This window comes from Zonotrichia albicollis, chromosome 2, assembly GCF_047830755.1.
Source record: "Zonotrichia albicollis isolate bZonAlb1 chromosome 2, bZonAlb1.hap1, whole genome shotgun sequence".
NCBI classification, from domain to species: domain Eukaryota; kingdom Metazoa; phylum Chordata; class Aves; order Passeriformes; family Passerellidae; genus Zonotrichia; species Zonotrichia albicollis.
This window is the reverse complement of record NC_133820.1, coordinates 116,165,338-116,182,144: the sequence shown is the minus strand read 5'-3', so window position 1 is coordinate 116,182,144 and position 16,807 is coordinate 116,165,338. Positions and strand designations below refer to the sequence as shown.

General features: G+C 43.7%; 1 protein-coding gene across 4 annotated transcripts in view; it reads right to left on the bottom strand.

Annotated features, from left to right (window-relative positions):
* The window catches only part of APP (amyloid beta precursor protein), a 202,068-nt gene extending 185,720 nt beyond the window's left edge, over positions 1 to 16,348 (bottom strand). The window contains exon 1 of one of the 4 annotated variants that reach the window (XM_074536151.1): positions 16,114 to 16,348. In XM_074536151.1, coding sequence (XP_074392252.1) covers positions 16,114 to 16,170 — 57 coding nt within the window. In that variant the 5' untranslated portion in view covers positions 16,171 to 16,348. The remainder of the gene's footprint in view (positions 1 to 16,113) is intronic. The other 3 variants (XM_074536150.1, XM_074536153.1, XM_074536152.1) reach the window with 3 other exon arrangements.
* Between the last annotated feature and the right edge of the window lie 459 nt (positions 16,349 to 16,807).

Below are 16,807 nucleotides of genomic sequence, written 5' to 3'. Positions count from 1 at the left end.
GTTGAGCCTCACAAGTCAACAGCACTTTATAAGTCACATTTTCTCTCTCTGCTCATAAAAGGAGCACATAACAGCTTTTTGTTACTTCAAAGTTTTCTTTCAAGTGACAGATTAACTAAAACTTTATTCATCTTATCAGTTAAGAGATACAACTTCCTTAAAGCACATTACAAACACTTCTGCATGCACTGATATTCAAGCATGTCCAGCCTCACTCAAATAAAAGTGGATGCTTCAGATGAGACAAGCAACCTATGCCAGTCCCAATTTTTACAGCCTGAGCCTTACATCCAGTATATACCAGCCAATACATCCAGTATTTTTGCCAATACCCACAGCAGTTCTGTACACAGTTTAGCATTTATGTTATAGCTACTGCCTCAGTTTTGGAGACAAATTTCAGGAGAAGATGCCCTGAAATGAGCATTTCCTCTAAGGAGAAAGGGCATCAATTTTCTTTTCTTCTGACAAAGAGAGAAATGGATATCAGGGGATGAAAGTGGAAAAAAAGTAGAACTGTTTATTAACAAAGCAAGATACCTGCAAAGCACAGGGGGAAAAAAATAATTGAACAATACACTCCACCCACACCTCACTGCATGGCCAGGAGGCAAAGATGGCAGCTGCCCTTCTTCGCCTCTGGGAAGGGAGGAGAAAAGAAGAGTTCACACAGCAGCTGGGAACCTGTCAGATTTCTGGTGTGGGTCTTCTCCTCACAGCAGGCAAAGTTGGTGGAGTTTAATGTCCTTTATTGTGTTAGTTCAGCTCCTCAGAGGTCTTGGGTTCAGAGTGGTCCCCCCACTGGCTCCCCAGAGGGGCCGGAAAGAAAAGCCAAGCCAAAACCAGCTCAACAGAGAAAAAAAACCAAAAAAACCCAAAATACAAAAACAAACAAACAAACAAACAAACCAAAAATAACAAAACCAAACCAAAAAAACACACTGAGGGAACTTCCTGGTAGAGCCTCCAGACTGTCTGGAGCACACCAGAGAGACACTCCCAGGCTCCAGCCCTGCTCTCGGTCCATCTTAGATATCACAGCCATTTCTGGGCATAAAGCAGATTGATTAGGGAATAAAGTACCATCATAAAATCACACCAAGAAAGTTATGAATTAATCAAAAGCTGTTTGACTATGGCGGTTTCAGTTGGAAACAGGGCAGAAACACCAATTTTGTGTAGTGGTTTTGGTTTGCCAGTTTGAGATTTCCCAGCCAACGCACCAATTAATGCGGTGCTGGCCAAATGCCAGCACACCCACTAGCATATACTTACTCATTTCCTGGGGTGAGATAGGAAGGAGAAAGGAAAAGCAGGAAGAAGGGAAAGCAGGGTCAAAACTTAAAAGGATATAAAGAAAGCTTTATTAACAGTTACTAAAAAAAAAAAGGAGAATCAGGAAAGAATTTTTAAGAACACTTCTCCTCCCACTACAACCTTTTCTTTCCCACTCACAGTGCACAGAAACAATTCAGTCAGTTTATCACTTCTAGAATCGTCTTTCTGCAGCTCACTTATGGGAGAGGAGTCCCCTCCTCATCCCTGCCATCTGGGACTTGACTTCTTCACCGACCTCGGTGTCTTTATGTTGCTTCTCTACAAGCCTGCACTTTGTCCTTTTTTCTCACCAGAGGAAGGACTGAAGCACTGAAAGAGTTAGTATCTTGCCTAGGGCCTGCAGATGCTCAGGTGGCCCTGGCCGGGCACAGCAGCTTGTGGGGGGGGAGCTGTGCAGGCTCGTCTGGGCTGGGGAAATAATGCCCGGGATCTCAGCAGCCAGGCCAGAGCTCAGCACCACCCCAGAGCTCAGCACCACCCCAGAGCTCAGCAGCCCGGCCAGAGCTCAGCACCAGCCCAGAGCTCAGCAGCCAGGCCAAAGCTCAGCAGCCAGGCCAGAGCAGACCAGAGCTCAGCAGCCAGGCCAGAGCTCAGCAGAGCTTCCCTGGGGAGGGGGACAATGGCTTCTCCTCCCCTGCCTGGTGTTTGTGGGTGAACCCCAATGGCAGCAGAATCTTGGCCGTGCCGACCGGGTCCCGTCTGCTCCTGGGGCCCATTGGAGCCCGGCTCAGCAGCAGGCAGGGCTCAGCAGCAGCAGCAGCAGCAGCCCGGGGTCAGCAGCCACGGCACAGCCCGGCCTTGGCCCTGTGGCCTCCGCTGTCCTGCCCTGCCCAGCAGCCCATGGGCCTGGACCGCGGCACAGCCGAGACAGGGGGCCAGGCCGGCTGAGTCACCTGCTGGAAAACAAAAGGCTGAATTCCCAGGATTTTTCATTTTTAACATGGGAGTTCACAGAGGTGTATCAGCTTTCTCAGTGGTTTAACAGACTGTCAATTCTCAAAGCTAATTACTGATTTTATTTTTTTGTAAGACATGGAGAAAACTGCCAGCAGCTTCTCTATGCATCACTTCCGTGAGTGCCTCCCATGCAAAACCACCACACTGACAAACCCTAAGTCTCATTTAACTATGTTTTTAGAAATAGTTTAGACTGATTTCAAAGTAAAATGCACTGATTTAATTTTACCCTGCTATTCATCAGCAATTACACTTTTCTCTCCAGGCTCAGCTGTCCACTGGATTTTCTTGCAAACACTTTGAGAAAAGCATCAGTTCCTCTGACCGAACGAACACCTCCTGAAGTGGATCAGGGATGTTATGAAGACAGCCAGGGCAAGCCAGCAATCCTCCTGCCCTCATGGCACAACAGGAACAGCATCTGCCCCTCTCCCACTCACCCATCTAATCTTGGCCATTCACCAAATAAAACCCATGCAGGCAAGTGTTGACTTTTGTCAGATATATTGCCTCAGCCTGGATTGCAAGGAGGCTGGCAGGGAAAGGTGAGTCACTCCACCTACACTGCTCAGAGATGTGACCACGACTAGGAAGAACACTCTGCACATGAAAAAGGAGAAGGTGGCTTTTCAGCTGCTATGGCTGGCTGGAAAAAGAAAAAAAAAATTCCTGACAACTTATATTACCACTATGAGAATAAAAGAAGACTATGCCAAAGTAGAAACTAATCTGAACAAAAGTGAAAGAAAGTGCCAGTGTTTAGGTCCCCTCAGAAGACTTCACAATTCTCTCATTCATGTTTGTATTTCTGGGCCTCTTACTTGGTCTTTTAGGCTTTGTAATTCCCCTTCTAATCCTTCTGCATAAAATTTAAATATTAAATTTTAATTTGGGTTTTTTTTTTTTTGTTGTTTCATTCTGTTTTGTCTTTTGTTAAAATGAAGTAAAGCTGACATCCTCACGATAAATTTGCATGTTGGGATTACAAATTGTTCTCTGCAAATTGCTGGCAATCAAGCACTAGGATAAAAGTAACACTGAAAGAAAGATAATTTGGAGTTCCAAAATTCTCGGTTTAAAAAACTTGCTTTTAAACAACTTCAGCATCATCATCTTTTTAAGACATAATGGAACTCAGGACAGAATTGGCAAAGAAAACAATGAAATCATGATGCTGCAAGATGAGTCATTACAAGCAATTTTATTCCACTTCATAATTAAGGGAACTGGGCAGAGGACAGACAAGGCACACACAGCAGAATTGCAAAAGAGAATCAAATAAACTTCAAAACAACCCAACAGCTTAATGCATGGGACAGATCTAGATGCTCACTCATACTGGGAACACACAAACCCCACACGTTTCCATACTGAAAGCATTCGACAATTAGACAACAATCCATCAACATACATTTAAGTTTACAACACCTTTAAAGAAAAACAAAAGAAAACACCCAAAATAATGAGTGCTTTTTTAAAGCCACAAACTTTTTATTGCATCTTATTTCCTTTCTCGGTTTACCTTCCCTTAATAATGTTGTATTTTCCATTGTTTATATAAACAAATGTGTACACATTATATGGGATGTAAACTAAAGAGAGGCTTTTCCAAGGAAAAAACACGAAACAACTAGAAGCCATGACTGAGTTCATGAGGAGCTTTAAAAAATAACAACTATGAAATCAAACCTTTAACAACAATACTTCAAAAAAATCTACCTCCCCTTGTTTCCAGATAAGGCATAGAGATCAAATAGCTTGTAGTTACATCTGAATGATGGGAAAGCAGAATGCAATAATTCTATCAGTTCAGGATTCTGTATTTCAGATCCAAAACTGCAGCTACAAGTAAATTTACATAACTAAGCATAAATAAGAGAACAACTTAGTCATTAGCTGTTTGTCACAAAACTATGTTATGGTATCTGACCAGGGGAAAAAACTCTCCCCTTTCCAGAGACCGTAACTTGGAGAAAAATCAATTTTACAGGGTTAAACCTTCAGAACGAGCAATCTCTACTTTACAGTTGTGCTGATAATTTAAGAGAAGGTTTGCTGCAGGCACAAAGACAATGCAATAGTATGACATGGAGACTGGAAACAACTCCAGAATCCTGCCCATCTCTATGTTTTTTAATGTGTGTGTCCATTAGGCACTAATTCTAACTGTTGGAGGTGGATGAGGTAGCAATTTTCACTTTCACCACACGTTAATGGTATACTGCAACTCTACTGGAATCAATTAAATGGATGACCTAAATTTAAGCTGTATTCCTGTTTCATAGTTTCAGAAACCTTCAAGTCCAGTGTTAACACAGTTCCACAAAAATATAAGAAATTTCCCAACCTCCCCCCATCTTGAACACCTATTAAACTTCTGCTTTCTTTGATTAATTGTAATCCAAACATATTCTGGATTAATTGTAATCCAAACAGATTTTTGTAAATCACATAAACTGTCATACTGGATGATTGTGGTATGAAAAGGTATGACTCCTCTGAAAAGGAACCACTTCTGAATGTTTTTATGAACAGGCAAAACCAGTTTTGCCCCATTCCTGTCATTTGTTACCTGCTGTGCTTGAATAGGTGAACTCTGCTCTGGGGAATTATGAGACCAGATGAAGAACAGAATGTTCCTATCTGGATTAACTCCAAATGGGTCAGTGGGAACTGAGTGGAGTCATCCATCCCTGAATGTACTTCCTTGGAGATTTCTGCCTTTTTGCAGTGACTTGACACTAAGCTTGAACAATCAGACACTCCAGAGTGGTGATACATGAAAAAACTTTAATGTCCTGCTGCAAGTCTTCAGAGGGAGGCAAAGGAGCCAATACCTTAAATGTTATTGCACAAACTTCCACAAATGTGGTTTTGGAGGTTGCTCTCTTCCCCAAAGAAGCTGCCTGCTCTTTTAGATGAACCAGCCTGTGGCCAGTTTCCAATTCAGGTCTCTGAAATGCCACAAGATTACCACCTACCAAAAAATGTCCAGCTCATTCCTTTCAGCACAGCACAAATTGTAAAACCAGCCTAGAGAGGTCACAGAGCACCTACAGAGTGGTGGCCACTGGAGAAGCAGCTCTTTGCAGCCAGGTCCTGAGTGAGCTCAGTTGCTAACCAGAGGTAAATTACTGTCTGGAAAGAACAGCTAGAGTGCAAAACCACAAAGCACCCTGGCCCATGTGCTCCTCTCTTTAAAGCCTGGCTGTCCCATGGTAGTTACATTTGAATGATATACAGATCTATACATATAGTAATGTTAAATGTAACATACTGTATATGCAAATATGTTCAGGGGCTAAATATATTTGCATACATTATCTTGATACATAAGGTGTTTTAATTCATGGAATGCTATCACTTGGACAGAAGTTTTACTTATTTTGGAAAGCATCAATCTATACTTACTTAGCATTTAATATTCCATCCCCAAGAGAGGATGAAGTTCTCCTGAACGTGCTGGGAGGACTATCAAGAAAACAAACCAGAAGCCCTGCTCCCCAGATGTACCAGTCAGAGCACTCACAAAGTTGTTACTGGGAGCTCCAGCAAAGAAACCAGCAACATCCACACCTACTGCTCAGCCCTGTTTCTGTTAATCAATGCAGGGCAAGAAACCCGCGGCACACAACCACGTAACAGTGGTGTCCTTACTGCCAGTAGCTGGTGTAAGGTTTTCCACCCTTCTAAAAAATGTGACTTGTTTGCCTATCTTTACTTTCACACTCCAAGATGTGCTTGTCACCTGCAAATCATGTGCTGCAAGCCTCTGCACTGATTACAACCTTAGAGTGTACTAGCCCTTACACTAATTTCCATCACATGAAATTTTTGATTTGTAATTACTTGAATCATTGTTTTGCTAGAAAGGGCAGAATCAAAACAATCCGGTATCCTCCAAACAGCAAGGAGCTTGAGGTGTGGCATTCATATATATAGATACAGATATATGCAAACATACTAATTTGATGTAATTCAAACTGAAGTCTTTTAAGAGAGACCATTATCCACCTCTATTTTGTTTCTCTTTTGTTCTATGAGTAAATTCTCACGTGGAAAGATAAATATTTTTGGTGACTGGAAGCATCTGGAGAGCTTTAGTATCTACATCAAGATTTAATAATCAGGTAGGTCTCTAACACTTTTTTGGTCCAAATCAAGAAAAAATCCCTAGGCTTCAGAACCAATATTACATTAAAATAAAGGGCAGGAAAGTGACTTATTTCGGTCTTAAGACTCAAAGACACACAGCCATTTCTGGCTGATACTCTCAGCTAGTTCATATCTCCTAAGAGGGCAGAAAATGTGTTTTCAAAACCTCTGCTATAGGTTGAAGGAGAGTTAAGGGAAGGCAGGCAGACCCCAGATCAGGTTGGGAGAATGAGGACTCACCAGACTGCATTCAGCTCTAAGCAAAAAACAGGTCTGAGTGAAAGTTTACCTTTTCTTATGAGTCCTTTGATTCCAATTATTCCAGGCTCAAGCCTGCTATCAACATTGCTCCTGGCATTCCTCAGCCTGGCAGCAATTGTTGTAAAGTCTCATCACAAGAGCAGGTTCTAAGAGCTAGCCAAGCTTACATAAAGTCCTCGTTCGGTATTTTTCAATTTGCTTTACGTTTAATCTTCTTATACCACAGGAATTTTTTCAAAGTCTCCGGAATTTAAATCCAATAAAACACAGCTCGAGACTCACTTGTTAAAACCACACCAGACACCTCACCTAATAACTTCAATAAACCTATTATGATATATAAACCAAATTACATTTTTATCAGCAGCAGTCTTAATCTCTTAATTGCCTCAATGTAAGGAGTTATGTAAATGTCTGCTGGTTAATACACTCTATGCACTAATAAAAAACAGATGTATAATATATTAATGTTAAATGTAACACATTATAGATGCAAATATGTTCAGGGGTTAAATATATTTGCATACATTATCTTGATACATAAGGTGTTTTAATGCATTTAATGTATGTGTTGGCGATGGAGAGAGATGGTGAAGACTGATTCAGTGATCAGAATCCAATTTTATTGTAGGATACAAACATGTATATAACATTTCAGGGAGCCTAGTAATGTGTACTGCAGTGATTAGGTTAAAATCACATACACAAATTTATGCATATCACAAAATCTCTTGCTTGCAGAGTTTAATGAGATTTGCTTTTTCTGGTAAACCAGTCTGATTGAATCTTCTTGCAATCCAGGTCTAATTTTCAAAGTCCTGTTTGCTTTTGCCAAGGCATCTTGTTATCAAATCTCTTATGTTAACCAGACCCAAAGACCATCATCTGTCTTGTGTCTCCCAACATCCCAACATCTCCTCCTTTCCTTTCAACCAAAAATACTCTTTCAACGGCCTTATTAATTAATCTCTGCATACATTGAAAGGTATCAAGATTAATACAATTATTATCAAAATTACCACATACATACCTATCCTAAAAACAATCTTTTAATTAAAAACTCCAGCCACTAAAAGGCTCAGGCTTGATCTTTATAAACTAAAAACATTCCCAATGGCAGTTACACTACTGGACTTAGAAAGTCTGCCAGAAGTGTAGTTGTACCAAAAAGTTTCATTCTCATACACAGGGTAAATAGGGAGAAACATTTTTAGACTGATTCCTTCCCATGAATTCTAAACTAACACAAAAATCCAATTTCACAGAACTCAAGAATTCAAATTTTGGGGTTCCACCAAGGGTGCTTCAGGAGAACAAGGGATCCAATTTGATATGATGTGGTTTCCTTTCAAAAAATTTTAGTGTAAATATTAGTGTAAAATTCTGGAGGAGATATATTCTCCCTAATTTTTTGTGTAAATATCAGTGTAAAGTTCTGGAAGAGCTATATTCTGCCCTAATTTTTTGTTTTTTAATAACAAGAGTGTTTCTCATTATGAACACGAAGGTAACATAAAGGCATAACAATATGTAATAAAACAATAAACTTATCCTAAGCAAAAATAAATCAGATAATAGATACAATTAGTAGCATGTGAAAAATAAAATGGTGATTTTTAAACAATTTAAATCAATTTCTTAAATATTGTAGCATTATTTAGAGTCTGTAGTAATTTAAGTGAGGTCTTGGAAAATCATTCTCGGGTAAGATTTTCAAATTCACCTTAAAAGGAGGTTTAGCTATTACAGGTCCAAATTTGACAAGTCAAAATTACTTGAATATAATTTTGGTGCAGAAAATTTTCTCTACTAGTTAAGGCCAGGACTTGGCCAGGGTCCAGGCTTTTAATTGGAAGAGTCTCTTTCAATACATTTCAGAAACCTCTTAGTAATAGTAGTTAGAAAACTAATGTATGTCTTATAAATAGCTATACAACAATAAGTGAAGGTTTGTAAAGTAACTGGCTTTCTCATTTATCATTAGTCAGTCAATGTTACCATAGACAAATAGCAAATTAATGAAGTAATGCTTGTCATAAAAAGCCAGTGAATTCACATAATGAGATTAACAACATAATCAGGGTTACTAACATATCAGTAGAAACTGTCTTAAGAAATTGAGGTTATATTTTCCTTGACATTTATGCATATATAACAATAAAGTAAAAAAGCAAAAAAGAAAGCATTAAATAACTCATCATTAATAAGGGTCATAATATGGAATTGTTTCTCATTCTTCAGTATAACTTATAAAAAAATGAAATAGCAAAAATTGTTCTTATTTCTATAACAAAATAGCATTATCTTGTAATTTAAATGAGCACATTTTGACAAAAACTCATTCAGACTTAATATCTTATAATTCAAACAGGTATACTTCAACAAAACTTAAAATCAACTTCACTGAAACTTAACCTTAATAAAGTATCTCTAAAAGAACTTAAAGTTAACATCCCTAAGACTAAACAAAAATCATTCTTAACAAGAATTAACTTATTTAAACTCTACTATTACAAAAAGGTTACTGAAAATTTGTCATATAACAGTTAAACATAAAAATAAACAACATGCAAGTAAACAACTGTACTGAAATCTTTACAATAAAATTACCTTGCTAGAACTATGGAGTAAAAAGCAACCACTTAATAAAGCTGACAATGGAGTTAAGTCTCAAAAAATCTCTACAGATAAAGTTCAAGGTTTGTCTTGGATGCGAGCTAAAGATTCTTGAATTTAAAACATATCTAATTCTTCTTAGTGAACGATGTAGTTATGCTATGTTACTAATATGTAAACCACCTCTATACCAACACCTTTGAATTTTTCTAGTAACAATCCTGTTAAAAATCACAAATCACAAGTTACTAAAATTAGAAGGTAAATCTCAACACTGGCTGGTGCCAGGCGGGGCACCCCCCCTGCAGCAGCTTTAAAGATTTTTTGTAGGATAGATTTAAGTTTGGCTTAGTAAGAGTGATGGGATATAAACACTGAAGGCTAAAACAAAAAATATTTAGTTTGATAGTACTAAATAGCTGTACTGAAAAATTCACAACAAAATATATTGTTAATAAAAGGCAAGTAACTGGAAAGTATAACCTGTTTGACCAGGGCTAGGTGTCCCTCAGGGCTTTAGATGTGTATCAAGTGACCCTTTGGTAGCTGCTGCTCCTTCCAATGCTTGAAAGCACCTGGGGCACTTCAGCAAGGGACCATTGTGGGAGTGTCCCAAATAACTGCTGTACAAAATCTGATTGCATAAAAATTCCCCACTGTGTTAACACATCCCCCCCCCACAAAACTAGGGGAACAGACAGCACCAAAAGTTTAACTGTGGAGGATCAGCCCATCAGGCCCCTTTATTTGCACCAAGTGTTGGTTTTGCAGGCTTTAGCTCTTTCCAACCATGCTGGAGAGTCCCCGCGTCAATGATGGTCAATCTATGGGCTCCTTGAGAAAACAGTCACATCGGCTCCCTTATCAATGACTCCTGTTAGGAGCACAGTCGTTTCAGAGTCACTTTGCACTGGCATGTTCGAGACGCTCAGATGTAATACAGTTGTGTCCATAAAATCTGTGGGATTCCTGCGGAACCAAAAACCCCATCCCTCTGTTCAGCTGTCGGGGGCGCAGACAGGGGTGCTGCAGCAATGGGTACAAGTTGAGCTATATTGTTCCTGCCTGGGACTGCACAGGGTGGCTAAGGAGTCCATGCCATGAGTCAGAGTCAATAGCTCCGGGGAGAACAAACAAACAGAGTATGCGTACGCTGTCCAGGTGGTCCAAAAACTCCTGTGGGAATCAAATGAACCAATGAATCAAGCAACATTACTGTGTTGGAGGTTGCCAGGCCCATTCCTGCCCTGGGGTGGCTGGTCTGTGAAAGTCCTGCCAAGGCTGCTTGCAGTGGCTGGGCTGGGCTGCGGTTTGCTGGGCTGAGGTTTGTGGTGGTCCACTCTGAGGCACTGGCTGGGGAATCCGTGTCTTCTCGTGATGCTGCTCCGTGCTTGTGCTCCGGTTTCCCAATATTGGACGACCTTCAAAGTCATACTTGGACCGACACTGATTACTGCACCAGAAGTTTTGGAGCTGGCCTCTCCCTTTTCAAAACAGTCCCTTTCCAAATGCCCAGATTTCCCGCAAGTTTGGGGGTCCCCCTCCTTAAGAGCCTTTTTCTTTAGTTGGATCCATTTTTCATGAGAGTCAGGAGGGAATGGATCAGTTTCATAATCTGAGTCTATCGGCCCTGGATCAAAGGGCTTCCCCTCCTCACTGCTAGAGCTGTGGTCAGCAGTATAAATCTGCTAAAGACCATGAGAAAGGATGCCTTCCCCTCCTTTCTCTGGGCAGGGGTGAGGTTGATTGCTGTGGCTGCTCTTCAGTACAAGAGGTGCCAGTTTCAAGCGGGCAGGGAGAGCCAGAGTGAGGAGAGATAGACCGGGGTAGGGGGCCGGCAGCATCCGGCCACTCTCGCTTTTTCAACGTCTTAAAGTATTGTCCAGGACAGGAGTAAAAGTGATTCAAGGTCCTGCTTTAGGATGGGGGAGTCATGCTCGTCCAGAAGGGCGAGCATGGTTTTATGTGGATGTGACAGCCTGGTCAGAGAGTGAGAAAACCAGGTAAGTTTTTTCACGGCCAACTTGTGAAACTTTAGGAAGTTGCAGAGAAAGGATGATAGCTTGTTATTATTAACAACCTGCAGATGGTGTTTTCCTAATCTCTGTTTTCCTGTTATTTCTCAAAGATTGTTTATAAGAAAGCTGTTTTTGTTAATTAGCCAGTCAGGTGAAATGCATTGATTGATTGACAAATCTGGTCTGTCTGGATCGGAACAGTCTATAAAAAGAGAGAATTTCTATAGTAAAGCTGCTGCTGTGCAAACCAGCCTTACGGTGAGTCTGTGCTGTCTCTTACTCAGCAGCGACAGTTTCATAGACATCTCTCTCTTTGAGCATTTCCTTTCCCATTTTCAGTTCCTCTGGCTCACCTGTCACTCACAGCAGAGAGGCAGTTTTTGGCCCAGATGTGATTCTCCCACTGTCACCACCAGTTCCAGGGGCTCACCGACTGCCGCCATCAGGCCAGTTCATTGCCTCACATGGAGGCACCAATTGTTGGCAATGGACAGAGACAGGGAAGATTGACCCGGTGATCAGAATCCAATTTTATTGTGGGATGCAAATGCTTATATACTATTTCAGGGAGACTAGTAACGTGTACTACAGTGATTAGGTTAAAATCACATACACAAACTTATGCATATCACAACATCTCTTGCTTGCAGAGTTTAATGGGATTTTCTTTTTCCAGTAAACCTGTCTGAAAATTAGACCTAGACTGCAAGAAGATTCAAAGTCCCACTTGCTTTTGCCAAGGCATCCTCTTATCAAATCTCTTATGTTACCCAGGTCCAAAGTCCATTGTCTGTCTTGTGTCCCCTAATATTCCAACAAGTATGCATACATGTACATATATATACACATGGACATTTGTCAAATATCATTTTACAACTTCTGGGTACTGCATACCTTTTTTGAAAGATGTCCAAATTACATCATTCAGAGTATTCAGGACTAAGGATGTCAGTTAAGCCTAGAGAATTCCAACACAGGTGAGCCAACAGTGGATGGGGCAGGCTACCCAGAGAGGTGGCACAGGCTCTGTCCTTAGAGCTCCATTTTCAAGACTCAACTGCACAAAGCCCCATGCAGCCTGTTCTGCTGTGGGCACAGGGTCAGACCAGAGACCTCCTTCAGGTGATGCTATCTACCAACTTCTTGGCCAAGCCTCCACACCCAACAGCTTGTGTTAATTATTTTACTGAGTCACTAAAAATAATTATTCTACTCAAATAATTATTCTACTCAGAGAAACAGCTGTCAATTTGTCAAGCAATTAGAGAAGTTACTATACTCTTCAGCTATTTTGCTAAGCTTTGTTTTGGAAAAGAACTACTAATTAAAAGAAATTGTCATACCTTTTCTTCACAAAACTTATAAATCAAACTGCTTATTATTCTTCACAGTTTATTAAATTCATGCAAATCACAAGTCATGAAGAACCAAAAGAGATCTGTGCTTCTTGTGGGTTTGCCCTAAAATTCAGCACTGATCAATTAAAAATGAGTAAGGGAGATGGCTTACATCTGTCACACAAACAGCTCATGGGGGAAAAATTAAAATTTAAAAGCATGAAGATCTTGTCAGCTTCCTCAGGTTTTCATACACGATTCGTGAAGAAGCACAGCAGTTGATCGTGTTTTTTCCACAGAAAAGGCATCTGAAGATCATGCAAGTCTCAAAATTGTCTGTTAATCATTAATCAAACAAAAGACTAATGATAAAGCAAGGGAGAAGCTTCCTTTCTTTACTCACTCATTTGTTCACATGACTGCCAAGGATCCTGATGAACCCACAGAGCCTGCCCCATGCACCCACTCAGACACCCACCCCCTGTCAGCAATCTTAAATAAAAGTGCAACAGGGTTCCTGCAACAAATGCAAACCTTTGCCAGGGAAATCTGGGTACAGAATTGACAGAAAGAGGAACTGAAAGTCCGTAATAGAAGCAAAGTAAAGACACTGCTCCCCTTCCCACATTTAAATGTCACTTCTTGAAAGATCTACTAGGAAACTAAACAATGAAGAAACAAGTATTTGGGGTCTTTTCCTAAAAAAAAAAACAAACAAAAAATGCCAAAATAACAAAAATAAGGACTACATACATTACCCAGTTTAAAGAAAAACACTGTCAAGAAACATTCTTTTTGTCTTTTTTCTGAGGACCAGCTTATGAGATATTGATATCTTAACAATTTAATTTCAGTCAGCTGGTAAAGGAGTCTTGCTTAGAAACAGGCAGCTAGAGCAGGGAGCAAAATAGGCATAGCAGAAACCTCAGTGTGCTAATGAGAGGAAATTATTTATAAACTGAGATCACTGACACAAATTCATGAGGATAGTTACTGTCTGTTGCATTTATCTACTAAAACCAGACAATTACTGAAAAAGATTAAATGCAAGAATAGCTACTGCAGAATATGGCAGTTTCACAAACCATGACAACTCTCAGCCAATGAGAATGATTCACATGAGGGTCAGAAAGTAACATGCTAAGCAACCATGGTAGCACCAGGACATCACTACAGAATATTTCCTTTTAAGATGCTAAATCATTATTAATCTGCTTGTAATTTTAGAAAGGAATTCTTCATGTGTAAAATAGAGAGAATTTGTTTTGGTCCTGTTTTTCTCTTGCTCATACCATTTTCCAAAGCAAAAATACACTACAAAGCAAAGTACAGATTCTTTGCTGCATTCCAGAAAATATTTGTAAAAATAGTAGGAAAAACATTTCATTTCAGAAAAAAGATCTACAGAAAATCTAATTCAAACATAAAAATTTAACCCTTTAGCATAAGAAGATAGTTCAAGAGCAGAACATGCACACACACCATTTCTATTATGAAATATTTAGTGTTATAAAAACAAGTGGCTTGCTCAAAACATCAACCTTACAGAATCAAGACTGACAAACACTTTACCACAAGATCGCCAGATGTTAAAACCTACTTCCCCATCAAACATAAAGAAAAGGAAAAAATGTCAAGCCTCAAACATTCACATGGAACGACAGAAGACAGAAAGCTTCTGCAGAAACATCAGTGCCCATTTCAGTTAATGTTTCCAGACAGAGGATGTCTCTTGAAATTCTGGCCATCACTAAGGCAGACAGCATCACAGAAGTCTCTGAGCATACACGTTCAGTCCTCCTGAACAGTTCTGGTACAAAATTCAAGCCTCCTTTCTTCCAGCACCTTCGCAGTGGCAACACCTACACATCTATCATTAAGGTCAGGGCTACAAAGAGCCAACAGAAAAATCCATCCTTCCATGGTCTATCTTGACGCATGGTGTCAGTCATAAAATCTCATTTACTTAAGCTACACACCCTAGGCAGACATTTCCTTCTGTCACATTCAGACAAGAAATGGTTGAAAGAAGCTACTAAACTCCAACGAGTGCTATGACTGGAAGCTTTAAACATCTGAGCATCTGCAGAATTGCTCAAATTGATACATCCTGCCCAATGTTGGCAAGATCATGCCTCAGAGCCGGAGCCTGTGGCGGGCAGCACTGGCTGCAGGGACGGAGGGCTGGCATGAAGCTGTCTGTCTCCTCTCCTTCATGGCGTACTGGGGTCCCTCCGGGAAGGGCACCACAGACCCGCATCCCATGCCCTGGGGAAGCGGGGCGGGGACCGCGAGCATCCCTCTCTGCTGTCAGGCTAAATACTGTGCACCACCTCACCCCACCCAGTCCCTGACTCCCCCCAGGAGAAGGGGAATTGACACAGGAGGAGGACATAAGCCGAAGCCTTCAGGCCGAAGCATGGCAAGCAGGGAGCGAAGGAGACCTCGAGGTGACTCACCCCTCCCACACCTTCTTTTTTGAGATCTGCCGGGGGGAGGGGGGGGGGGCGGAGAGGAACGGCACCCAGCCGTGCTAACTCCTCCTCTGGCATCCAAGCGTTCAGCCAGCCCACCCCGCAGCCACTGCGGTGCGGCACACCCCCGGACGGGCGGGCCCGGGGGACCCCCAGCCCCCGCCCGACCCCGAGGGAGTGACCCGCGGAGGTGCGGCCCGGCCGGGGCGGGCGGAGCCACCCTGGGGAAGGGAGGAAAGAAGGCGGGCAGGGGCGGAGGGGCGCGGGCTGTCGGCGCCTCCTCTCTGCTGCACTGCAGAGGCGCCATCTTCCCGCGCCTCCGGCCCGCGGGGGGGCTCGGGCCGGCCCCGACCACCGCCCCCCCGGGCACCGCCTTCCCGCGGGGCCTCTGCACCAGCCGCCGGGGAGCTCTGGCCGCCGTCCCGCACACCTGCGCCGTCCAAGGCCCGCTCCCCGCCATGGGAGGACACTACCGGCTCCACAGCCCGGTTTCGCTTCCCTGCCGGGGAGACGCCCTCGCGTCCCCCGCTCGCAGCCTGGCTGCTCGCCTCGGCCCCCGCCCCATCGGGGTACGCCGCGGAGCCATCCGCCTGCGGCGTGCCTGCTCCTGAGGAAAGTTCCCCTCCCCGAGCCCCCGGCGGAGCCAGCCCCAAGGCAGAACCGGTGCCCCAGAGGTAGGGGGCAGCGCCCCGGCAGCCGGACACGCTCAGCGGGGCTGGGGGCGCCAGCACCGGGAGCTCCCAGCCCCGCTCCCTCCCCGATGCCTCCGCCGCCCCCGGCTCGCCGCTCCTATTGTTCGGCGGCACACAGGGATGGAACACCCCTAGGAAAGCAACGCTCGCCTGCCCCGCCGCGGCCAAGCCCACGCCGCGGGGGCGGCTGCGGACAGACAAAGCTTCGAAGAAGCGGTGGAGGGTGGTAGTGAAGCCCCCGCCTGCTGCTTCCCGCCCCACTTACCTCTAGAGCCCGGGCGACGCCGGCGGCCAGCAGCAGGACGGCTAAGTGGGGCAGCATCGCCGCGGCTGGGAGCGGGGAGGAAGGAGGGGAAGGAGGGATGCCGTCCGGCGAGACGCGACGGGGTCCGACTGTAAATCCTCGAGGCCGTGCCGCTGCCGAGGAAAACGACTGATGTGCGGCGGCTCCGGCAGCGGCGCGGCGGGGCCGGTCAGCTGATGGCCCGGCCCGCCCCCGAGCGGGCGGTGCGGCCGCCCGGCCTGCGGGGACCCCTGGCGGCGGCGCCCGGGCGGTGCGGCCGTGCCTCGGAGCGGGCGGACCGGCTCCCATGCCCTCGGTGGGTCTGAGGCAGCTCCCGTGCCCTCCTCGGCCGCTCGGTACCACCTATCACCGTCCCCGCACTGCCTGTCCGCCGCCCGCCTATGCCAGGGACCGGGAGGGCTCCATGCGCCATCCCGCCTCGCTGAGGCACTGCGTTCAGAAAGGGAACCCCCATCTTTGCAAGGTGCTCAGAAAACCACCCAAATCTAAACGTGTTGTGTCGTTTAAAGGCTATTTAACACATTCTGCCTTTGCTAGCAAGGTTGCACACCGGGCCGGGATCTCCTGTTCCTGTCGAGGTGCAGGTGATGAGTCAGCACAGCCGTTTCACATATGGCACACCACACATTGATAACAATGATATGCAGGAACATCA